At 53.1% G+C, this 24,508-nt stretch overlaps 1 protein-coding gene across 1 annotated transcript; it reads right to left on the bottom strand.

The window, feature by feature from the left end:
• Positions 1 to 1,639: 1,639 nt before the first annotated feature.
• CTSB (cathepsin B) lies at positions 1,640 to 12,029 on the bottom strand. Its single transcript, XM_050893721.1, has 10 exons — positions 11,940 to 12,029; positions 6,570 to 6,721; positions 5,917 to 6,002; positions 5,398 to 5,512; positions 5,033 to 5,151; positions 4,255 to 4,340; positions 3,401 to 3,547; positions 2,635 to 2,751; positions 1,955 to 2,083; positions 1,640 to 1,861 (listed from the first exon to the last, which is right to left on the bottom strand). Exons 2-10 carry the CDS (start codon positions 6,693 to 6,695, stop codon positions 1,764 to 1,766), a joined length of 1,023 nt encoding a protein of 340 aa, XP_050749678.1. The 5' UTR covers positions 6,696 to 6,721; positions 11,940 to 12,029; the 3' UTR covers positions 1,640 to 1,763.
• Positions 12,030 to 24,508: the final 12,479 nt, after the last annotated feature.

The raw sequence follows: 24,508 nt of genomic DNA, 5'->3' as shown, positions 1-24,508 counted from the left end.
TTCCTTGCTGTCACTCACGGGCATCACAGTTAAAGGGGTGTGTGCCAGACCCGAAGGAAGATTTTTAACCAGGGTGAGAGACAGCTAAAGGTCAGTAAATAAACTTTTAATGGACCTTGCACTGCAGGCAGCAGGAGTGGTGGCACAGCCCTGGGCTGCGGGCATGCTCTCCCCACGCACCCTCCGTGCCAGTGTGCAGAGATGCTGGGGGCAGTCCTGGCTGCACTCTGGTCCGTGTTGAAGCACCTTCCCCATCACCACGAGCAGGCAATGCCCAGGGGCTGCTCAGGAGTCGGCACAAGTCACACTGTCACCAGTATGGCCAGAGGCCAGGGCTGGGACTGACCGTGCTTGCGTGAAGACAGAAGGGTCTCACCTGGCTTCCACAATGCACGGAACAACAGGAGAATAGCTTGAGGTGGTTTGAAGTCAAGCAGAAGCAACCAAAGGCCAGGAGACAAGACACCGGAGAAATCATTTATTGGCACAGTTGTTTCAATCATATACACCACAGCTCTGTCTCACTGGTGTCTGAGTAAGCAGAGGTAAGGGGCTATTTTACAGTGCAAGGGAGAGCCTGCTTCACGCATTTCAGGCCTGTAGCCTCAGCTCAGCAATAAACTTTGTGCTTTAAAATTAAAAAAAAAAAAAAAAAGCTCTTTCGCTATATTAGTGTTGGCAAATCACATGATTCCTCCTACACAGCTATTATACCTCTCCCCAGTAACAAAAATAAGGTTTTTTCTTCTTCCTTAATGCCTGCAGCTCAAAAAAAAAAAGCTTCAATTGTGTGCAAGTTAGTTAGCGAGATACCTCCAAACGTCTCCATGAGGTCCCTGCAGCAGACCTGGGGAACATCCCTCACCTCTGCTCAGCGTTCAGCGCCCGCAGTCCCAAAGCACCACACCAATTTCGGATGCGGCACCCTTGCCAAGGCATGACCCGCTGCATGCACCGAGCTGCCCAGCCACGGATGCAAAGTGGTTTGCTCTTTCCAGTGTGCTCCTAGATGCTTGCAGGACATTTGATCAAAGGCTCATGGAGCTCCAGCCAGGCCCTTCCCTAGGATCAATAACCCCAGCCTACAGCAGGGAAAAAAAAAAAAGCAAATAAACAGCTGAGGAACAAGTGGTTTAAAAAGCAGCCGAATGGATGGAGCAGAGCAAGCGATGCGCAAAGGACTTGCTGCAGGCAGGAAGGGGCCTTAACGCAGCTCCGGCCAGAGCCAGCCCCACATCAAGTTTGTCAGTATTTCGTCATTAATAAGTCTAAGTTTAGCCAATTCAAGGCACACGCTAACACACCCTGCTTGTTTTGGGTGCTAACAGTCAGACCAACCCAGGCAGGGGTGCACAAATCACCCCTAGCCATGGCTTCCCAGCAGGTTCCATCTCCGCTGCCCCACCAAGTCCCTAGTCCCAGCACAAAGCTACTGCGTCCTACCCACCCAGTAACAGACTGGGCTGGAAGGGGTCCAGGCTAACCAAATACCATGGCTCAAGAGGCCAACGAGCCCTCCAGCAGTCCTTTGAGCAGGGAATGCCCCATAGCTGTGACCCACCAGGAGCAGAGGGCTTGCAGAGAGCAGTTCCACCTCCAGCTCCATCATACAATTAAAAAAAAAAAAAAAAAAAAAAAAAAGATAAAAAGCTTTAATAAAGTAACCTCAACTATAGTCTCTTAGAAGGGGGGGTTCTGCACCCAACCCGCTATCAGTTAAAAGCATGGGGGACTCAGGATTATTTGTGGTTTGATCAAGAGGGTTACACCCTCTTCCAGTACTGCTCCGTGCTGGGGATGCCGGCCACGATCTCGGACTCGATGCCGCAGTGGTCCTCTCCTCGGAGGATTTTGAAGAAGCCTGGAAGCACACCAAGAGCAAAAGTCAACCTCCCCATCGTGCCAAGGAGAACAGGGAAAGGGTTCCCTCCGGCAGCATCTAGGGGTACCTCACCGTTGTCCCCCCAGTCGGTGTTCCAGGAGTTAGCGGCCAGCCAGTACGGAGTGCCGTTGTCCACCCCCCAGCCCAGGATCCGGATCGCGTGCCCTCCAACCTGCTCGCCGGACACGTGCTGGTAGACCCCTGCAAGGCAACACGCCAACACGTCAACGGGCGCCGCGTCTCCCCCCCGCTTCAGACGGCTGCCAGCTTGCGAGACGTTCGATATCAAAGCCCAGAGACCAGCTGAGAAGGTTTTTTTGGTTAAATGCAAATCTGGAGCTTAGCGTAGAGTCTGGAGGAAAGACTGATGCTAAGTGTCAGCTCAGCACGCAGGACACCCAGAGACATTCAGCAAGGGGCCCAAAGGCAGCACATCCCAAGCAGTTCAGAACACACCAGGAGAGCCATCTGCCAGGATTTTACCTAAAATCCTAGCTGTTGTTCTCAGCTGCAATTCTGGGGGCTCCCCACTGGGGCTTCCTCCCTGAGCGAGTCCCTGGCACCTATTCCCCTTGCTGTAAACCAGTGGATACAGGAGATGCTATCTGCCCATGTTCTTGCAACACCAGATACTCAAGTGTGAACTTGAGATCTCCTTTCAGACTTGAGTAGAGGGACAAGGGCCACAAAAGATAGAACCTATGGATGAAGTAGGGAACAGGGCTCCCTACAGCCTTGGTGTTGATGCTCACCAGACTTGTACATCAGGAAGTCCTCATAGACAATAAAGGCTCCTTCCACCGGGCCGTTCTTGTAGATCTCAGCCATGATTTCCTTCTCACTGTGAGGGACACCATAGGATGTGATGCCTAGGGAGAAAAAAAGTCCCACCATTAGTATGGCATTGTCAGGCCACACAGGTCTTGGGACAGCTGGACAGTGACTGCTTGGCGTGCCGGTGCAAGAAGCCTTCTCCACTTAAAGGTTAAATTCAAACCCAGCTGCTCCAGAGGCACTGACACAGCCAGGCAGGGAAAGTAGGCTCCAACCATCCCTCTTCCAGAGGGAATGATTTAACCTGAGTCCTGTTCTGTACCCAAAGACCTATTCCAGGCAATTTCAGTGAGAAGGGAACTTTTCCAAAACAAACCAAATTACTCGAGGCTAAGACAAATCTCCAAGAAACAGCCAGACTCTCCTACAGGTATAGTGCTGGCTACCATCAAGGAGTAGGAAGGAGGTGGCTTTGACACCAGACTCCCCCAGGGCTCACCACCATGCTCTTCAACCCAGGCATGTGCACCACGAGGACCCAGATCAGTTCCCCCAATCTCAGTTGAGTCTCAGCAAATACAAACTGTGCATCTGCCAGGCTTGCTCCAGGACCACCCAAACTGAGGGCGCAGAAAACAGCCTCCATAAAACAGCTTAGAAAGAGGTCCAACCCCACCGAGCTACCGCTAGGTACAGCTCTGGAGCTGCGGTGCATCCAGCAGCGGCCAAGGCCACCTCCCTTACCGTAGTGCTTGTCCTCCTTGTACGAGGGCGAGTAACCGGGTTCGCAGTGCCGGCTGCACCTGGGGGTTTCCCCCCCTTCCCCGGTGCACGGCGGCCGGGAGCCGTTGACGTGGTGCTCGCAGGGTGGGATGGAGTAGGGACGGCAGCCTGTTGAGGACAGAGGCGGCATGAACTGGCTGTCCCCAAGCACCCCTGTCCCCAACGGCCATGCTGGAGAAGGCACCAGATGCCCCGAGAAAGGGTATGACCTTTCTGACCTAGAAACCCCACAGATCAGTGGGGTGCAAGCAAGAGTAGGTCTGCCGCTGCCAGATGAGCAATCCCTGCATCAGCAATGGGTTTCCCCTCTGGACCTGCTTCCCACCTTGTCAAGAGCGAGGTGGTGATGGAAAAGATGGAAACACAAACCAACTCACAGCCATGCTAGGAGGAGGCAGAGGTTTCCAGTCTAGAAGTTACTTTTTGAGAGGAAACACGTCAGGAAGACTCCTGCCCTCATCCAAAGTGTACTGAGCTGGTCCAAAACCAGCAACAACAACAAATTCACAGCCTGATTCATTCCTGCTACGGAAGCAGGAGCCTTGTGGGGTTAAGTCCGGCTACCGTGCTCCCTTCCTGGATGGGTCTCCTGCCACTAGGTGCTGCTCGGGGACCCTTGTCCCAAAGGGGTGCCCAGAAGGAGCCATGAGGACAGGAGCAGCCAGCTGGGACAGCAGAGGTGTTTGAGCCCAGACCTGAAGGAGGGAGCAGCCACAAGGATGCAGACCAGAAGAGAAGCACCCTCAAGGACATGAACCTCTAACCGAGCAGAGATGCTCCTCTTTGCTTTCACAAGGGTATCTGCCAGGACTTACCCACATGGGAATCGTAGAGACCCCCAGACACGAGGCCCCTCTCTGTCCAGTACCTCCACGCGCCAGAGGGGTAACCACCATTGCACCTGCAGAAAGAGGCAGCAGTTCCAGCTCCAGCCTGCTCAGAGCCATCCCCTTTTGGGGGAGGCAGGGCAAATGGAGCCAGCTTGGGATGGCTGAAGGGAAGCTTTCAGCACGCTGAACCTTTTTAAGTCTGTCCCTGCCTTCCCCAGGATTTCTAGGCCTCGAGACACCAAAGTCTCAGGGCAAGAAGGAGCTAAGACCACCCATGCCTCCAAATCCCAAAGCAGCGGTGCCTCCTTACCCAGGTCCCTGGTCAGCCTCTGCCGCCAGGAACAGCAGAAGCCACACAACTTGGAGACCCAACTCCCCGCTCTGCTCTCAACAACGGCAAAAGCCACAGGCAAAAAGGCTTGGGCCTGAAAACCAAGGCTCTGGGGCTATTAAAAGATCCTTCCTTTGGCTTAGGCAGCTGCCAACTCTGTATGGGAAAGCACACTTATGTGCGTGCCCTCCCTCCACCAGCCATCATCATCCACTACTGCTGGGGGCAGGACGTGGCCCAGAGGGACTTTCAGTCCATGCAGTCACCTTTATGTTCCCACCTAACTCCAGCACCTACAGCACAAACCACTGGTGGGGCTTCCTGCTCATTAGGAAGGCTAGGAAGACAGGGCTGAAACGATCAGCATCATCGGATTGTGTCCCTGCTCCTCCCACCCACCTTTTAAGTGCACAAGAACCAAGAGCAGCTCACCCCATGCCGCACTCGAAGCCGCAGCACGACAGCAAGTCCTCCGCCGAGACCTCCACGCTCACCTTGGCGTTCGTGTGAACGCAGATTCTGTCTGAAATCGCTTCTACGGCACCAAAAGCCTGCGGGCAGCCCCAAAAACCCAAGGGAAGACCGTTAGAGCTGGCCATGGGAGAGAAACCAGACAACCTTGTGGCAATGAGTGCAGCAAGCATGAGCCTGGCTGGGAGAAGCCCACCGAGAAGCTCAGACGCTGCAGGATCCCGCGTGTCCCCCCATTTATGCAGTTCAGTAGCAAACTCAACAGCATGGTTTTTTTGTCCAGCAAACTCTGTATCGACATGACCTTAAACCACCCATGCTCTTACCCAGCAAGAGCCACAAGAGCCCTGGTCTCTTATCTCATTGATGGTAGGACAGTTAGGCCACTGCGTCCGCGAGTCAAAGTTATCAGGCAGCTCCATATCTGCAGCAAAATCTACCCTGCAAGTGAGAAGAGTGAAGTCCTGTTACAGGAACACCAGTGTAACAGGACTGGGTGCACAGGACTCTCCAGCCTCCTCTGAAGGTGACCTGGAGGACTCTTGTTGTTTGCTTACTGAAGGAGAATAAATACTTCTGAAGTCCTCAGACCGGGTCAGCAGCTCCTCCAGTGTTTTGAGTTTCAAGGAGTACAAATTACACGATTGGTCAAGTATCTGGCCGGACAGAGGATGGATGTTCCCCCCACGCATGCTTCTCTGCTTAATTCCATGCAAGATGTCCACCAAGCCGCACCCAGGGGAACCCCACTCGCAGTCTGCCAGGAGAGACCCTCACCCACTCCAGACACACCAGGAGCATCCACACAAGCTTTTACAGGGCCCTCGTCTTCTCCCGGCACTCACCTCTCAGGGAGCTTGGGCCCACCCAAGAAGGTGCCGCAGAGCTTCTTCACATAGCTCATGTCAGTGTTGTGGAAGTTGTGCCCTGCCTGGGAAGAGACACAGAGAAATGGGAGATGACTCTTCACAGCCACCAAGTGCATTGCTGAGACCAGCCTCATGCTCCAGATCTCCCTCAAACCCAACCAGTGTCTGACACTTGCTATAAAACCCAGGGGCCGAGAGCCAAACTACCTATAGACGCAGAACACAGCCCCTTCCAGGATCAGTGCATCATGACCAGTAAGCTAAGGTCCAACTCTAGGCTTTGGCCACAGCAGCCTGGCCGAGGAGGGTTTGGCCAGGTCACCAATACAGCTTGACACTTGCTGCTTGTTTCCAGCCTCCCACAGAGCTTCCTCCTCTTAGCATTGCTCCTACTCTACAAATTCATCAGTGCTCTGCTCCAAAGAGGAGAAGCTCCACAGTTACTGTCACCTCAGGAATTCCTGACAGCATCAACTCACTGGAGAAGTCAACTGGGACCAAGGCTGGTTTGATGCAACCACCACGGTGAGACTCCCAAAGCTCAGCTATTGAGTCCCACAAAGAGATTGTTGAGCAATGCATCAAAAAAAAAAATCCCAAAACAAAACAAAACCCAACCCGGTACTCACCTTCCAGGTGGTGTTGAGCTTGTTTATGTGGTTGACCAAGTCACTGGAGAGAGGAGGGTAGTAAGGAATGCTGCGAGCATTGGCGAAGGCCACCAGGACACACAGGATGGACACGGACAGCCACATCTTGGCGACAGAACGGGACACACTACCTGCAGCCAGATTTGGGTATCATTGGAAACCTTCCCAAGGCGGACTCCGACCACGAGCAAGGACTTGGCAGAAGGACCGTCGCAGCAACACATGGGAGGATAAAACACGTGGCTGCACGAAGTCCCTCCCAATCCCGATTTACCCCAAAGGTCAGGAGAGACGCAGGAGCAGACTAATAACCCCTCTCCCGCAGCTCAGAAGAAATCAGACAAGGCAACCCTGTTTGTTGACCACTGCAGGATTAGTAGCAGCAGGAAAATATCTTTTGAAGCAGATCCAAGGGATTTGGAGGGTATTAAAAGCTGTGTTTACTTCCACAAAAATGGAAAATAAGGACTAGGAGAAGGAATAAGTGACGCCCCACCTCCACGGCAAGCTGCAGGGAGGGCTGCAGCCCCGGGGACTTGCTAGCCCCTGCCCTAGTGCAGTGCTCTTCCCTTTGAAGATATCACTCCAAATCACATTTTTGGCCTTTACGGCCTCATTTTGGCCAGCCCATTGCCCTGGGGACCCTGATCGTGGTCACAGCCCTGGGGTAGTGACCCCCTGCCCATGCAGGGGGGGGTCCGCATGCACCGGAGCTGCCTGTGGCTGCTGCCTGTGCTCCCCTCCCACCGGGGCTTTTCACGAGGGAGGCTGTGAAGCCGCATCCCTTGGCGCAGGGCACCAGGAAAGTCCCAGTTTGGGGAACAGAGACGCAGGGAAAGTCCAGGAGCACGGCAAGAGTGGCCCACAGCCTCCCGTGCAGGAGCACAAGCATCACCCAGCCCAAAGATGCTCCAGGGCTCAGTGGTTTCTCTGCTCTCCTGCCTTTTTATTCACATTAAATTGCCCAACTCCAGTTTAACCCCCAATGCCAGCAGCCACCGCTTGCTCCGCGTCCTCACGCCTGACTCAGACACACAGCCAGGCCACGAACTGCTCGACCTCTGCAAACACACCAGGGCACCCTCCTCCTCCAAAACCTCCCAGCTCCCCTTCCACCAACCCCACATCCACCCCGACGAGCACCAAACCTGGTGAGCAACCCAAGACCTCAGATACTCCACAGCAGCCTGAACAGCAGAGATATTTAGGCTTTAATTCCTACTCATCTCAGCGAGCTGAACATGTAATCACCTTTGCAAGCCTGGGCTTAAACCCTTCTGGGCAAATACGCCCGAGCAGCCGGACACGCAGCTCTTGCCAGCAGCTCTCCAGCCCGGCGGCAAGCAGAGCTTGCTGAGCAGGGGCAGGGGATGGGGAGACGCACACGCATTTCCATGCAGGCTGCCTCCACCCACTCGCAGCCAAGTTTAGCCTTTCCAGGGAAGAAAAACCAGCAGGAGTGTCCTACTTTCTGCCAGCGACAAACCCAGGCAGCTGCAGCTAACTGTAGAAAGGGGCTTTTTTTTTTTTCTTTCCCCCTCCTCCTTCCACCACTTATTTATTTTTCTTCCCACTCTCCATGCTTTCAGCAGGATGCTCAGCCCAAAAAGCTAGTTGAGTTTCAGCAGCACATGGGTCCTCCTACCCCTAAATCTCACCTCTCTGAAGGGGTTTCATGCATCTTTGCTTGCTTAGAGGTTTCTCCCAGACAAGGGACTCGCTGGCACTGACGGTGTCCCCGCCGTGCTCCCCTGCTTACACAGCAGGAAGGAGGTTATGCCCAGAGAAACAAATATACATTTCTAAGGCTAGTGTGGTTTTTGCCTTGTGCCCCTTCAACATGGCCATAGGAAGCCTATAGGTGACTGGCCTGAGCTGAAGCACCTTTTCTAATGAAAAATCTTTAAAAAAAAGAACAACAAAAAACCAAACCAAACCCAAAAACCTCTGTACTTCCTGCAGTCAACTTTGTATTTTCTGCAGCACAGCAGCGAGGCATTTTTGAGGCTGGAAGCCACCCGATACACTTTTGTTTTCAGCAGGATGCTTGTAAATTTGCTGGCACGCTGAAGCCCGCCCTGCAAAGCCTCCTGCATCGATACGCCTGCTTGCACCGAGCTCTTGATGGATGGACATGGGAGGCCTCACATCCTCAGGTTACCAGACCACACCGGCTGCAGACTGCGAGCTCCAGGCAACCCGAGACCAAACTGAAAAAAGATAGCAGGCAGTTTCCCCTCCGACAGGCATTCGTCTTTTAAGCTCTGCTGCATTGCATCCGCCCCGCGACATGGCCGACGGCCAGCAAACCCAGCAGAAGCAGCAAGACTTTGCCCAGCGCAACCCAAATAACTGGGAGCCAGTCGGTTGTTTCAGCAAACAAGCCTCTTGCCAAGTCTCCTATGGGCATGAAATCTTGGGGGGGGGGGGGGAGCTGATACTCTCAGCTGGATGGCACAGAGTATCCCAAGACGTGGGTGGAGAAAGAAGGGGAAATCCTTGATCTCGTGCAATTTCTTCCTCCCTGCCCTCCCACGGCTTTAGCAAGCGCCCTGTGTACAGCAAACCTATATATAGAGAGCACAGGCACGGGACTCGCAGGACGAATTTCCACCGACGGCAAGTCACGTGCCGCCGGAGGCACGCCGACCCCAGCGGCAACGCAGCAAGTACGAAAAGGCTGCTGGTTTCCACCATCACCCCCCCTTTCCCCACACACAGGGTGCAGCAAGACGCTTCCCCTGGCAGCGTTATCGCCTGCGTGCTTCCCCCACCACCGCTATCTCCTCCACACACGCCTCCCTCCCCCTAAAGCCCCACGGCTGTTCTGACCACCACCAAAAGAGCAGCACCAAAACGAAACTTGCCTAACAGCTGCTGCACCCGACAGATATCTGCTCTTTTTCCGCACGGCGAAGCAGGCCAGAGGAGTTTCTCCAGCAACCCCAGGAGATTCCCTTCCCTCTGCACCTCCCAGGTCTCTGGAGGTGCCTCGCAGCTTCAGGATAACCCTGGCAAAGGCTGTCTTCACAGGTCACATCCCGCCACAGCTTATTAGCTTGAAAATAGAAGCAAAGCTTGGCTCTTGGACTTCTTAAGACACGGCAGCTTCACCCTAGCAAACTCTCCAGACGGCAGGAGGATGTTTGGGGCTTGCAGAGAGCCCCCCAAGCTGCTCTACCTCCTCTTGGGCTGCGGACCTGGCAGCTGAGAACAAGTCCCCTGCCCCCTGCTTAGGGATCCAAAGTATCTGGTAATGCAATTTCTTGAAGGCTGAGCAAGAAATAACTCCCGAAAGCTGCTACTCACCAGCACACCTGACCCTGGGCAGAACTCTCACAATTCAGCCCGCGGGTTGCTTAAAAAGAGGAAATTTGGGCCACCTAAGTGCAACCCTTGAGCCCCCCCCCCCCCCCAGCCAGCGAGGAGGAAGCACTGAGGCTGAAGGCCCTCCAACACGAGCTGCTCAGAGCAGCTGCAGCATGCGAGGGAAGCGAGATGGCTGCGGCTGGTGCTGCACCACCCACCCGCAGTCCCGCTACGCTGCCAGCTGCTGCCTGCAACGGCGCAGGCAGGGAGGAGGGAAGGAGGTGACATCACCCAGGTGCCTTCTCCATCCCTCCTGATCAGGAGATCTTGGAGCCAGAGGCAGTTCCCTGCCTGCTTTCTCAGGGACAGAGCTCCAACTATTTGGACCGCATTATGCCAGCCATCAGCAGGGTCCCACGGCCTCCTCCAGCACCCAAGGGAGATGCGCGGCGCCCGCGACAGCAAATCCCTCTGCAGTTCACCGCTGCAGAGTCCCACCACGGAGGTCTTCTCCACGTCGCCCAGAAACCAAAGCCCACAAGTCCTATTTAACTGGGCATTTCTCTGCCCGGTCAAAAAAAGAAAAACACCCAAACCAGGCTATTCAAAGCTCACATGACTCAGTTTAGGCTGGTCAGGCCATGAGATAAGTCACAGCCCTGAAGCACCTCTCCGTTCCTCTGCTGTCTGGGCCAAACCCCTCCAGGCACAGACGGAGGCATCCACACACCCACACACCCTTTTCGGAGAGTTTGAGGAAGATAAAAGCTGTCCCACCCTCACAGCTACAACACCCCCACCCCTCCAGGGTGAGAGGTACTCAGCAAAGCCCAAGTCATGTGTCCTCCTCCAGCAAGCAGCCCTTTACCCGAGCTTTGTCCTTTGTTCTAGCTGCCAGTATTTGTGCCTGACTCTGAGCCACAATAAAGCAAGCCTATAAACAAAGCAATCCAGCTTAGCTTGCTACGCCGCCAGGTTAGCTTGGTGGCCCCATAGGCACGCACCAAACTCATGGCCTGGTGACTTCATTACAGCTATTATCAAAGCTTGATTTTTTTTGTCTTTTCAAAAAAAAAAGGGGGGGGGGGGGGCACGAGGCACTCTTCCCCACACCCATTCCTTTCCAGGAAAGCCAAATCATTAGTGCAGATTAGAAATCTGACAAAATAAATACATCTTGAGACAAGTTGCAGCGCTTGCCTCTACAGCTTACATTCACAGAAAGTGCAAGACTCCTCCCAAATGGAGCTGCACTGATTTTTTTTTTTTTCTCTTCTTCTTGCAGACCAATCCATAAACCAGAGTCTTGCACAAGACCTCAGCTGCTGTAGCAGACACCCTGCGCTACTGAAATGCCTTGCCCTCATCCGCACCCTCAACCTTGCAACCTGGAGCTAAATACAAGAAGGAAACGATCTTTGCTGTATCACGCCCGCAGCGCAACCCTGAGAGTGCGATATATGGACGACAGATATAGATGCGAGGGAGCTTTTCTCCAGCGCCGTCTCCAAGCCATGGTCCTGGTGCCAGACCCAAGCTCGGCCGTGCATCACGGGATGTTCCCAGAAGCACTTCACCGGGTGCCAAACCGACCTCCTTAGAGTCAGCTGACGAGCAGGGCTGGGTTTTTTTTTTTTTTTCCATCTTCATTGCAAAAACAAGGTTTCATCTCTCCTCCCCTCCACTTACAGGAAGATTTGCTGGTTTTGAGACGCACTGAGGGTTAATGGCATTTTCCCGGCAACAAACCTCACCTCAGAGCCGCAGAGCATCCCTCCTGGACCCGCCACCGCCAAAAATAACCCCCAATTGCAGCTGGAAAACGTGGGAGACGCTGCTGCTGCTGCTGCCCCAAGGGGGTGTTTCGCAGCACCAGGGCTGGGGTCCCCCCCCCCTGCGGGCACAGGGCTTCCTGCCCGGCCCCGCTGCTCCCCACGGAGCCGCCCCACGGCGCCAGTGGAAGGAGATGCCTCATCCCCACCCCACGCGTGTCCCCCTGCCCCAAGGCGGGCCGTCCAGCGCAGCATCCCTTCCCCTTACCTGCCCTCGCTCCAGCGCCCGCACCCGCGCCCCGCTCCGCTCCTTATGCCCGGCTCGGCCCGGCCCGGCCCGGCCCCCCGCCGGGACTCACCGCCCCGCACGGCCCCGCACGGCCCCGGCCGGCCCCGCGCTCCCTCGGCGGCCGCGGAAGGGGCAGCTCCCGGCGGCTGAGTCATCCCGGCCCCGGCCCGCCCCCGGCGTGACTGCATCCTGCCTGCTCCCCGCCTCCATCCCGCCTGCCGCCCTCCTCCTGCAGCCTGCCGGCTTCCATCCCTCCTCAATCCCACCCGCGTTCCACCGCCATCCCTCCTCAGTCCCACCCGCGTTCCACCGCCATCCCTCCTCAGTCCCACCCGCGTTCCACCTCCATCCCTCCTCAATCCCACCCGCGTTCCACCGCCATCCCTCCTCAATCCCACCCGCGTTCCACCGCCATCCCTCCTCAATCCCACCCGCGTTCCACCTCCATCCCTCCTCAGTCCCACCCGCGTTCCACCGCCATCCCTCCTCAATCCCACCCGCGTTCCACCGCCATCCCTCCTCAGTCCCACCCGCAGCCTGCCGGCTTCCTTCCTCCAGCCTGTCCCCATCCCTCCTGCTTCCCTCCTCCAGCCTGCCCGCAGCCTGCCTCCATCCCACCTAACTTGCCTCCTCCAACCTGCTTGCATCCCACCACCATCCTGTCTCCGTCCCACCTCCTCCTGCCTGCTTCCCACCTCCAACCAGCCTCCATCCCGCCTGCCACCCTCCTCCTGCAGCCTGCCTGCTTCCATCCCTCCTCAATCCCACCCGCGTTCCACCTCCATCCCTCCTCAATCCCACCCGCAGCCTGCCGGCTTCCTTCCTCCAGCCTGTCTCCATCCCTCCTGCTTCCCTCCTCCAGCCTGCCCGCAGCCTGCCTCCATCCCACCTAACTTGCCTCCTCCAACCTGCTTGCATCCCACCGCCATCCTGTCTCCATCCCACCTCCATCCTGCCTGCTTCCCACCTCCAACCAGCCTCCATCCCGCCTGCTTCTCTCCTGCATCCTATCTCCATCCCCTGCCCATCCCAGTTCCAGCCTGCCAGTGTCCTTTGAAGTTTTCATCTGGAAGTCCAGCAAGTTTTTACTGTGTTATTGTGTTGTTACTGTGTTAAGTGACTTTTTTTTTCCCTCATTTTGGCTGATTTTCAGAAGGGCACATGAAAGGTCATCTTAAGAGCCAGTTTCAGGCCCTGTTCTAAACCACAATGATGCTAAAGCTTCTCTTTACTAGGAAAGACTATCCTTTTTTTTCCTTTCTCACCCCGCTCTGGGAGAAGGCGGGGATAAAATATATTCCCCGCCATCCTCAGAAATGGACACACCGTTTGGCCTGGAATAGAAAATAATAACTCTAATCAGTGACCAAAAGCCTACTGACATCCAGCAGCCAGCGGGGAAAATGAAAGCTTGGCAAAGGGAATCACCTGGGACTTATTTCAGGCATTGAAAAGGGGAACCCTGAGGCCTCCTTAGCAGGAATGGAGAACAGCAGGGATGGTCCATGGTGCTGCCCAGATGGAGCAGAAGGGCTGGCCTGCAAAGGCCAGAGGGATGCAATGCTACTGACCGGCTTCTCTAGACTTTCAGGAAGCTTTAGGTGCCTTATAGGAGCTCAGGCTTTATGGCAGGACGCAAGCGGATGCCAAACAGGATGGAATAAAAGCAGATGATTGATCCTGATTTCTTCCCAGCTTCGTCTGTGGTGCCTGGGCAAGGCTGCTCCAAGATCTCCAGCCACCTGAGAGCATTTCTGCAAGGCAGCAAATGCATCCCTTGGCAGTTGGTAAGATCCCTCTCTCTGTTGGGTTTTTACAAGCATTGTGCTTTGTATACATATTTTTCCATAAGGTTTAGGATTTGCATTCTACTTTTTGGAAGTTTTGTTATATATTTGCTCTAGAAAATCAGTGATTATACCCCCCCCCCCCCCCCCGCTGCTATTTAAATCCAATCATTTTTTGGTCACATTCACATTTTAAAGATTGATTTTTGGGTTAGGAGGCTTCCTAGTGAAGTGATGAAAAAAATCAGAAAAATAATATTTAATACACTTGATTGTATACCCCAGTATTTATGCAGTAAAATTGGAGGTGGTTTTGTTGTGTTTAAATGTATTTATGCTTTGATACACTGTGTGTAAAGGCCCTTGGACCATTGTCTGCTTTTACATATAATTTTTAACCAGCAAAGAGTAAAGCCCTTCACTATGTTTTTATTTGTGCTTTGGCAATTAAAATAATAATAAAAAAGTAAATAAATCACTTGTAACCTGTCTAACCTCCCTCTGACTCGCACAGGATTTCTTCGCTCTGCTCATTACTGTTTGGTTTTGCAATCAGGTGTCGTCGACATAAAACACGGGCAAAAGAACCCGATTTTTGCCCTGCCCTTTGTACGACCCGGCTCAGAAATCCTCGGCGCCGCCAGCCACGCAGGCACGGTGTGCGATGCCGGGGAGCTGGAGTCAGGACATCACTAATGCTCATTTTTCCCAGCAATTGCTGCATGTACCTCTTTATTCCCAATACCTCCTTATTTCCAAATAGGTTTTTGCCTAGAAGTTGCATATTAGCAATTTTAAACCTGTGCGGTCCTATAAAACACCTTTTACTTTGTTATGGGGCATCATGGAGCCCATCCTTTGGGCTATGCCGATGTCCTCCGCTGTTTGTCCAGGGGGGAGCAGCCGCCTGTTTTTCTGCAAATGCTTTGCGGCTTTTTCAAGAACTGAAAGTATGAACTAAAACTTTGCACAGACTGCTGGCCTTTCTACCCTCTTTGGGGAAGTGTTGAAGTTGCCATCCTGTTTTCAGTCAGTTTGGGCTGAAAACATACCAATTTTTGAGATAGGTTGGTTTTATATATGAAGCTGAATGCTCTGGGAAAGTTTCCCCGTTAGAGATGCTCTCCAGGGAGCCTGTAAATCCTTTGTGTGCCCAAATCAGGCGTGAAACAACCCCCTTTTTCTCTTTTGTGGGATTTTTTTAGTGTCTTGGAGAAATAAATGGCGTTTGCTCAGGCCATGGCAAGCTTCAGCCTTTGGAGCAAAATCTACCACTACAGGAATGAGATAAGGAAAACAGCCCGGAGGTCTTGGGCAACCTTCTGTTATGATTGACTCATGGTGTCTCTGCTTCAACATTAAGCAGCAAATAGCTCCTAACGAAGCCGCTGCAGGACCAACACCTCTACGTTTAAGAAAAAAAGCTTCTATGCATATTCATCTCCCACCAGAAAAAAAAAAAAAGAAGCCCTAAATAATGCAGGTATGGTTTTTTTCATCTCCAGGGTTTAAAATCATTATCGCTTACGACAAGGGTATGAAATGCAGATATATTTAATAAGCAAATGGCTTGGCTTGGCTTTGGATAGGAGTGAAGCGTGCTCCTCCCTGAACCCAAAGCCTGCGCTGCGCAGTTGGGCTGCCAGACCTCCTTCTGCGTGTATCCACCCAGATTTTTCCGAATTCACCTTTATCAGCCACCTTTAAACACTAAAATTTTACTACCAAAACAACACTACAGAATTTGCTTTTTAAGGTCTTTAATATTCTTGCCCTCTCCTCATTCCTTCACATTTTTATCCTTGACTTTGTGTCCTTCTTCAAGCATCACCATTCATCCTCAAAAGTCAACACTGCCCTTCTCCATGCCCGTTTTCCCCTTCCCAGCTGTCTTCTTGTTGGGTGTTGAATCACCTCATCTACAAAATATTGCAGGTTACCCAACATGAGGCATTTGGGAAATAAATTAAATAAATGGAATTAATGAACTAGAAATGCATTTTTGGCCCAGAGACATTACTTCAAGGGTGCGTATCAGCATTTATTGCTTTAAATTGAGAATTAGCCAGCCTAGATTGGTCACCCGTGTCATTTTAGACAATATATCTGGGTTTTTCATCAGTAAAACGGAAAAGCAGCATCTCAGCGATTTGAAAGGGTACATCAGATGTACATCTTGTACCCAAATTTGCAAACTAATTCATTTGAATGTGAGTTGTATCTGTGTCCCTAACAGCGATCTATCGCTTCTGTAGATTTTGCACCTGACTTGCAAACCCTCGCAGCGGCAGAACCTCTCCCGCGACTCATCGGTTGGGTTTTGATGGGGATAATAACGGTTCTTAGGGTTGGATCAGCTGCCAAAGTAAATAACTCAGCCAGGGCAACTGGTAAGCAGGATTTTATAAAGCTATAACCTTGCCTGATAAATCCTTGCTGGAAGGGTTAGGCACCGATGTAATTCTCACCTCTCCATGGGAGCTGGGACATCCTGAGTTCAAAGCCTCACGCTCGAAGCTTTCAACAGCTGCCAGAGCTACTGCTGGAGCACATGGCTTTAAAAAACTCACTGAAACATGCCTTGGACTGGCTGTTGGCTAACGCTGCTGGATTTAGGCTTGTCCAGTGGCAGCTGGGGGTTTGTTGACCAGATTTTTCTGCCCAGGCAGAAAATGAGCTTTGCTGCTCGCATTGAGCAAGAGGCTGGCCAGGCTGCCCCGGCTGCTGGATGGGCGAGGGGGCTGCGTGCTCCTGTTGTGGGTGGGAGATAAGCAAAGTGCCTCAATGCCACGGGGATGGCTCCCCGGCCATGGGGGAGATGTGGGAAGGGTTGCTGTGAGGGCAGAGCCTGGCTTTGCAGCTCTGCTCCTTCCCCCTTTGCAGGTTTGGTCTGTATCTAACCCAAGAACGGCCAAGCAGGAGGCAGCAGCGCTCGGCCATGCCATAAAGGCATCAGCAGAGCTAAATCCAACACCGAGCCTGGATTTCCATCCATGCAGCAAGGCAGGTGGAAACTCGGGGGGTCTTGGTGTCCTCCAACCCCTGTGCACCCCTTTTGCCTTAGGCTGCTGATGCTCCTTAAGAGGCTGAAGGCCCCTTCTGGATCTGGAGGATCCTGCAGCGTCCTCCCCCCTGCTCCCTGCAAATCCTTGCAAACAGGGAACTCTGGTTCTCTGCAAATCCTTGCAAACAGGGAACTCCGGTTATGCAACACCGCAGCGCCTGGTGACTCAGCCGAGCTCACGAGGAAGCAGGTGACTTTGCCTGGAGGTGACTCAGGAATGGGTGACATAAGCAAAAAGCTTCTTCCCACCATTGCTGGAACAAATCAAATCCGGATCTGGGTGAGCAGAGAGATGACGAGGACAGAGCCTGCGGACGCTGGCTGGGTTTGGGACGGCAATGGCAGGGCTATCATTTGCTCCTGCAAAGTTTATGTCCCTTTGCACAGCACTGGCTATGGGCAGGAGGGAAAATGAAGGAAAAAACCACTCAGGACCTCTCTTCCCAGTTTATTCCAGCTGCTGCTGCCAGGGCTGTGGTTTGAACAAAGGGGGCTGCAGGACACAGCTGATCCTTGGCTCCAATGTAAGGCAAAATCCTTGTCTAAATTAAACATTAATAGCATTTTCTGTATTTTCTATTGAAAAGCTTTCCTTGGTTCCCTTGCTTCATCCATCCCATCTTCCTGGGGTGTCTCCCCTCCTTTGACTTCAAGCAAACACGATCAGCTGTGCTAAGTCTACGCTGTGCCCAAGGAGCTGCCAAACTGCTCTCATCTGAAGGTGGAAATGTCTGTCTTCATGTCTGGCACGTAAGAGAGGCTGAGAGCAAAACTTCTCCTGCATCTGGTTTGAGACAGACCTTTGTACCTCGAATACTGTGTTCAGTTTTGGGCCCCTCACTGCAAGACAGACATTGAGGTGCTGGAGCGTGTCCAAAGAAGAGCAACGAAGCTGGTGAAGGGTCTGGAGCACAAGTCCTATGAGGAGCGGCTGAGGGCACTGGGGTTGTTCAGCCTGGAGAAAAGGAGGCTCAGGGGAGACCTTCTCGCTCTCTACAACTACCTGAAAGGAGGGTGTAGCGAGGTGGGGGTTGGGCTCTTTTCCCAAGTAACAAGCGATAGGACGAGAGGAAACGGCCTCAGGTTGCACCAGGGGAGGTTTAGATTGGATATTAGGAAAAATGTCTTCCCAGAAAAGGTTGTCAAGCACTGGAACAGGCTGCCCAGGGAAGTGGTTGAGTCACCATCCCTGGAGGTATTTAAAAGACGTGTAGATGTGTCACGTAGAGACACGGTTTAGTGGTGGACTTGGCAGTGTAAGGTTTATGGTTGGACTTGATGATCTTAAGGGTCTTTTCCAACCTAAATGATTCTATGATCCAGGTGTGAATGTTGCTGCTCATTTATTCAGTCTTACCAGACCTCTCTTGCCAGCTCTCCCAGCAATTTTTGGCTGTGGTACTCTTGGATCCAGAGGTGGACCTCTGTGTTTAGCAGTCCAGGATTGATTTTTTTTTTTCCTCCATGACTCTGATTTTTGAGTCTACAGGAACTTTTTCCATTTACTCCGTCCTCCAGCAAGGGGGCTTCTTCCTCAGCTTTTTGGGCTGGGCCAGCTCCCCAGTGCTGTCCCCCCTTTGATGTGGGGCTGGTTGGGGTTTCGGTAGGTGATAGGGTCCCAGGCAGACCAAGATGTCCCTCTTGGGAAACACCTTACCTCCAGGGAACTTTTCCCATGTGCTTTCCATACGAGGTGTCAGGCAGGTTCAGACACTTTGGGGCAGATGCTGTGGCCTCGTTTCCCTTTGTGGTACGTGCCTGACTTTGGTCTTGCTCCTACCGTACCTCAGCCTTCCGCGAAATTCAAGAGCGGTGGCAAGTGCTCGGATCTCAGCTGCTCTCCCTGGGCACCTGATCCTGACCTCCTGCCTCCGTCACTTGCTGAGCTCGTGCTTTTGAGAGCCGCCCGGCCGCAATCTCTGTCCGTCTGTCCCAGCTTGTGACGGAAAGCGGGAGCTGACTTCCCCTCCGTGCCCCGCTGTGGTCACCCCCCGCTCAGATGACAGGTTTGTGTAAGAAAAGCCAAGGATGAGGACAGCTCTTGTGCTTCAAAAAAGAAACCTTCAGCTGGCCTCGGAGGAGGAAATCCACTGGAAAGAAGAAGTGAGAAAGAAGCTGGGGTGCTGACACACACCATGAAAATTTGCATCCAGAGCATTTTTCTGTGGGTGCTGGACACAGAGGCAGATAAAGCAAACCCCCCCTTTCATGTACTTTGCTCTTCTGCAGGACCAGCATGTCAGTGCCTTCCATTGAGAGCAACTTTGACATCCTGACTTTACAGGGAGACCTCTGGGAACAGCTTTTTGGGGGAGTGTTTAACAATTTTGCCTTTCTCTGAAGGCTCAGAGGTTGGCTGTGCCCAAGACGAGAGCCTGAACAAGGTGGGCACGTGGGCTTTTGGCTGATGGGGCTTGCTCGTACACTCACGTGTGTCTTCCCTCCCCATACAGGGTTGGGAAGATGCTTTCCCAAAGTGGCTGGCCGAGGAACGGGGCTGTACTTGCCCTTGTCTATTTAAAGAGACCCTCCAGACTCTTATCTGTGTCACTGAATCTCCATCTCTTGATCTCTTCTGCTCACACCATGAAAGACACGTTGTGGTGGGGTTCCTTAGGCCAAAATATTTGTTCTGTATTGTGTTTGGTTTTGATAGATGATATGGGGATGCAGGCTGTGTCTTGTACATGCAGAATTCAGGTTCAGGGAGATATCAGTTTCTCTGCAGAGCCATTATCAGTGTCCGCTTTGCAGAAGGGAAACTGAGGCATAAAGGGTCCATCCCATGGTACGCCCAGATGGAGAAAGCAGCAGTCCTGGCCCATGGAGAGCCCTGCTGCAACCACTTGGCCATGCTGCCTGCACCTTTCTCCTGCCTGCAAAGCTAGAAGGGTTGCTGGCTCCTGGCAGGAAGGGAAACCTCCCAAGATTCTTCGGAAATGGTTTTTTTGGTGCTCTGGTGAGAGGTTATCTCATCAGGCACCGTGCCAGGCACTCAGTGACGTGTGAGGGTCTGTCACACGCCGCCGGCCACCCGGGACCCATTTTCTCCTGGTAACCCTGTTTTTCTCTGTTCTTTGCTTTGTTTATACATGAGCCTCAGGGGGGAAGTGGAACTAGGAGGAGGACTGGTGGAACTGGAAATCAGGGTCATTCGTAAGGAGCTGGGGCAGGAAGGGCAAAGTGCTGAGAGGGTTTTCTGAGGGTCAGCGGCAAGGGACTCTGAACCGGCTGAGAAGGGTACCTAAAAGCCAGCCTGGACCTATTTTGGATATGAGGGAAACTGGAAGTACATTTTATTTCATTTTAATTTATTTAGAAAAAAATGTGCAGGACGAGGAAGCCAATGGGGAGTTTCCCACGGGCAGAAGGGACATCCCTGCGAGGAGGGACATGCTGCACCGTCCGTCCCAGCAGGATCCCACTCAGAACCTCTGGTTTTGCTGGACGAGGACAGACCAGAGGGGAAACCAGTCTGTTTCAGGCTGCACTGGTTTTTGATGCCATCTCGTGGTCCGGGAAGGCTTTACAAAGGGATGTGTGGAGCGTATTTCCTTGGCTAGGCAGAAAACTGCAGAGTCAACCAGCTCCTGCTGCCACTTCCCGGGGCATCATGAGAGCTGGCCCTGGCCCCATCCCTTTGAACAGGTCTCATTCCTGGAGGATGATTTCCACCACCTCATCCCGTGTCTGGAAACTGCCATCCTGAATACCTCTAGGGAGCTGGGCTATCTCATCCCATCTCATTTTAAGCTCCTATGGGGGAAAGTCCCTCACCCTAGCATCCCTCCAAGGCAGTGGACAGAGATGAGCAGGGAGGGTTTGCCTCACCTTCAGCCCTAACCCTCTCCAGATGTGGTCATTGCCCTCTGTCCCTACAGAGCGGGCTCGGGTGGTCACCTCCTCTTTCTGCCCCTCCCTAAATGAAACAAAGGCAGATCCCCTTCAGAGGTGAGGAAAATCAGGAGGTGATGAGATACTGGAGCTGCAGCATCCTTATCTGCATCTACAGAAGAGATTGAATCAAGTCCCAGCCCAATGACACCCTTGTCAGCTGCTCAGGCTGGAAGCAGCCTTGTTGCACAACATTTAGCAAGTATTGACCCTCACAGAAATTGGGGGGACCATTTAAAGTGCCTGCTGGCAGCTAAATAAAGCAACTGCGGAGCCCTGCTTCATCACAGCACAGAAAGAAAAAAAAACAGGTCAGAGACCAAAAGGCAAGGAGCGTGTGCATCAGGAATGAACACCATAAAATCTCTGAGCACCATAAAATCTCCACAGCAAAGGGGATTGAACCTCTGTTGCTGCAAGCCCGGTTGCCCAACAGCAGTCCGTGTGCTGTGGTGTACAGCAGAAATCACTTGCGAAGCTTGCTCAACATCTGCAGCTGCAGAGATTGGAGCGAGTACCTCCTGGCTGGCACAGGCAGGGCTTCCAGCTGGGAACAGATCTTACCAAGGGATGCAAAAAAGTGAGGGGTAAAAGGCAGCTGCATGCTGTCCTTTCTCACTGTGGGGGTTTTGGAGAGGTTTCGCCTCTTCTTCTCCTCTGGTCTCACTGCCACAGGATAGCCTGGAGGTGTCAAAACTTTTTTAGGTACTTAAATGCATCAGTCTTGCTTTCATCAGCAAGAATTCCCATTTTAGGCTGACTATCCCTGTGGTTTCAGAGGAATGGCACTGAGGGACAGGGGGAGGACAAATTGCTTTGGACCATCTCCTGGGCAGGAGAAAAGTGGCACCAGCTCATCCTGGAAATCTCTCGTTAGAGATGAGGATTGTGAAGGTTTGGGAGGCAAGCAGGTCTCCAGCACAAGGACAATGAGCCCAGCTGGCCGTGCACAAGGGTGCTAAAGACTTAAAAATTATCTGTAGAGCATTAGCAATTCAACAGATGATGAGCAGCCTCCCAACTTTACACTGGAATTGCCCCGAGGGAGATGTGAGAGCATCTTGCAACAGCCACATCAGGACGGAGGCGGCTGCAGGTTTTCTCCCATGGCTGATTTCCAAGGTCTCTCCACCCCCGCTGCCGCCCCAAGCACTTTCCAGCCAGCTAAATCATTCTGATAAATATAGCAGGAGGAAGGCTGCAGGTTCAGCTTGGGAAGAGAGGATGGAGCTGGCTCTGAGACAGCGAGCGTGCTTCATACTCATTGCAATGGAGTCACGTGCGTGTATTTAAACTGAGACCCAAGTGTAAAATTATGCTATTCTGGGACTTTGGAGAAGTCTTGAGATTTGGAGGGGAAGTTGGCAGCTGGGTGTTTTCCTAGCTGATGAGGTGGCAAGTCAGCTAGATTAAAATGGGTCTTCTTTAGCTATGAGGTGGCCTTCTTCACCTGGGGAAAGGGAGGCAGATATCCTAACACACAGCCCTTGTGCACAGTCCTGTTGGTATCTCCAGCTATGCCTGTGCAGTGGGGGCCAAGGGGCTGTCCCCCAGGTCCTCGTTCCTGTTCCCCATCCCGGGGCATCACTTGGCTGCAGGACGTTCCTGGGATGGAGAGCCTCTGGGATGGAGAAAGAGGTGGTGGTGACTTCTGGCTGCAGCCTCCACTGTGCTAAGGTACCCGGTCGCTCACCGGGGGATGGACCTCAGCGTTTGAGGGCTGACAAAACACCATGAGGTCTTCCCAGAGGGGCCTCACTGCATGCTCCAAGCACAGGGAGCATCTGCAGCCTCTCCGAGGACTTGTAGGCAACAAATACTATGTGCTGGTGTTTGCAAGAGCCACGGGCTCCTGAGACTGGCCCACTAAGGTGTATGGTGGACATCATCTATGGTAGTCCTCACAAGGCAGGCAGCTGTCCCACGGGATGGACTGTGTCACCGTGGCCTTGTGTGTGCAACTAGTGCCTGTAGGTCTTACGTGAGCGGCAAGGGATAGCCCTGGGTCTTTCCAGCACCAGGCACAGTGAGGTCCTAACCCCGAATTGGCACCCACCCAAGGCAACAAACACCAAAAAAGAAGGGACCCTCTCCTGGGAACTGCTGTGTCAGGGCTTGGCCCTCCTAACGTTGTCTCCCCATGGCCTTGAGCATCTTCCTCGCTGCCATGGTGCTGAGCTGCACGTCCCAAGGTGAGCAGAGGCCGAATAAACAATCGCCCCCGCTCCAAAAAGGATGCTGGCGCCCGCTGGGAAAGCCCAGACCAGTGTTTGTGCCAGAAGACGCGCAAACATCTCAGATGAACAGCCCTGACCTCCTCCTCCTTCCCCCCGAAATGAGGCTTTTTCTGCTTATCTCTGCATCCCTGGGGTAACCCTTTGCGGAGATATTCTGGGAGCCCAGTGCCGTCGTTTCCTCCCAGCGCTGTTTCCTTCGGCGCAGGGTCAGCCCCACCACCCTCTCCCGACGGGGCCCTGCGGGATGCCCGTGGTCCCCCGGGATGCTTGGGGCTATCACTGGGAGGACATTGGCCGGAGAAGGAGGAAGCACTTCGACAGGAGCCGATGGTCCAGGAGCCGGGGAGGCTGGAGGGTGCTGGGCGAGGAAGAAAAACAGGAAGGTGGTGGCAGATAAGGAAAAGACTCTGGAAGAGGAATATAGAGGGATAATGGACGGTAGGAGGGAAATGAAGATCACGGCTTCTCCTACAGCAGACGTCGTGCCGTGAGAGGAAGCTGCTGAGACAAAGGCAGCCCAGAAAAATCCTTCTCGTCGTGTTAGGAAGCAGGTCTCAGCCTCACAGCAAGGTGGGAGCTGGGGATGCTCCAGCAGGTCTGGGGTGAGGGGGGTTATCACACACCCACAGGGTCGTACTGGGCTGGGAGACTCCAAGCACAGCCCTATGGGAAACTGTTAATTAGCTTGTTGTGAAGTGCTGCTAATTAATCTGTGAGTGGCACGCTTCCCATCGTGGTGCGACCAAGTCACTGCCTTGCTCTTGGGATAGACAAAGAGGGGGTGTCTTGGGGACAGGACTTGATGTGAACTCAAAACCTTGCTATCCTGCCGGGATGAAACATATCAGAGACAAGGGCTTGTGTCCATGTCCCAGGTCTGTCCTGCCTCAGGGTTCCCTTTGCAGGTGTCCTGGTGTTTAATCTTACTGTGGTAGAACCTAACAAACAACTGTGTTTCCTGACTGATTTCTGCAGACACCACCACTTTCCTGCTGGTCACTCAGGCATATGCTCTTGGTATCACCTTTGAGCAGGTCTCACTTGTGGCACATGGAAATCTGGTGCATACTTTCTCCACGACACAGCCTGTCTTCTACACCTGCATGGATAAAACCCCAATCCAGGTGCTTACCATCGTCCATCCTGATTATGGCTGTAACCTTTGGTGTAACCCTCCCCAAAACACAGATAGGTGCGATGGAGGGACACCTAAACTGGTGGCCCTTCAGAATCATTTCTCTACCCGCAGGCTCCTGGGAGCGTGCCAGGTCTGAGACCTCTTCACTGCAGGAGAGCTTGTTGGGAATGTACTGATGGCCAAACTGTGCCCAGGGCTTGTTTAGCTCAGTCCTCACTGGTCAGCGTTAAAAGCAAGGACCTAGTAATTTAAAAGTGTAGACAAAGGCACTTATTTAATTCCCTCCTTGACAGGAGGGATTATCCGTGTACTGCCAAGGTAACCTGCCAACAGTGAGGGTCTGGTAGATGATAACCCCAGAAGGGAAGAGGTCAATCCTTCAGATATACCAGAGGTTGAAGAGACCTACAGGGTGACTGCGTCCCCCG

The sequence above is a fragment of the Gymnogyps californianus genome, chromosome 3 (genome assembly GCF_018139145.2).
Source record: "Gymnogyps californianus isolate 813 chromosome 3, ASM1813914v2, whole genome shotgun sequence".
NCBI classification, from domain to species: domain Eukaryota; kingdom Metazoa; phylum Chordata; class Aves; order Accipitriformes; family Cathartidae; genus Gymnogyps; species Gymnogyps californianus.
The sequence above is the reverse complement of the archived record's forward strand: the minus strand, read 5'-3'. Positions and strand labels throughout refer to the sequence as shown.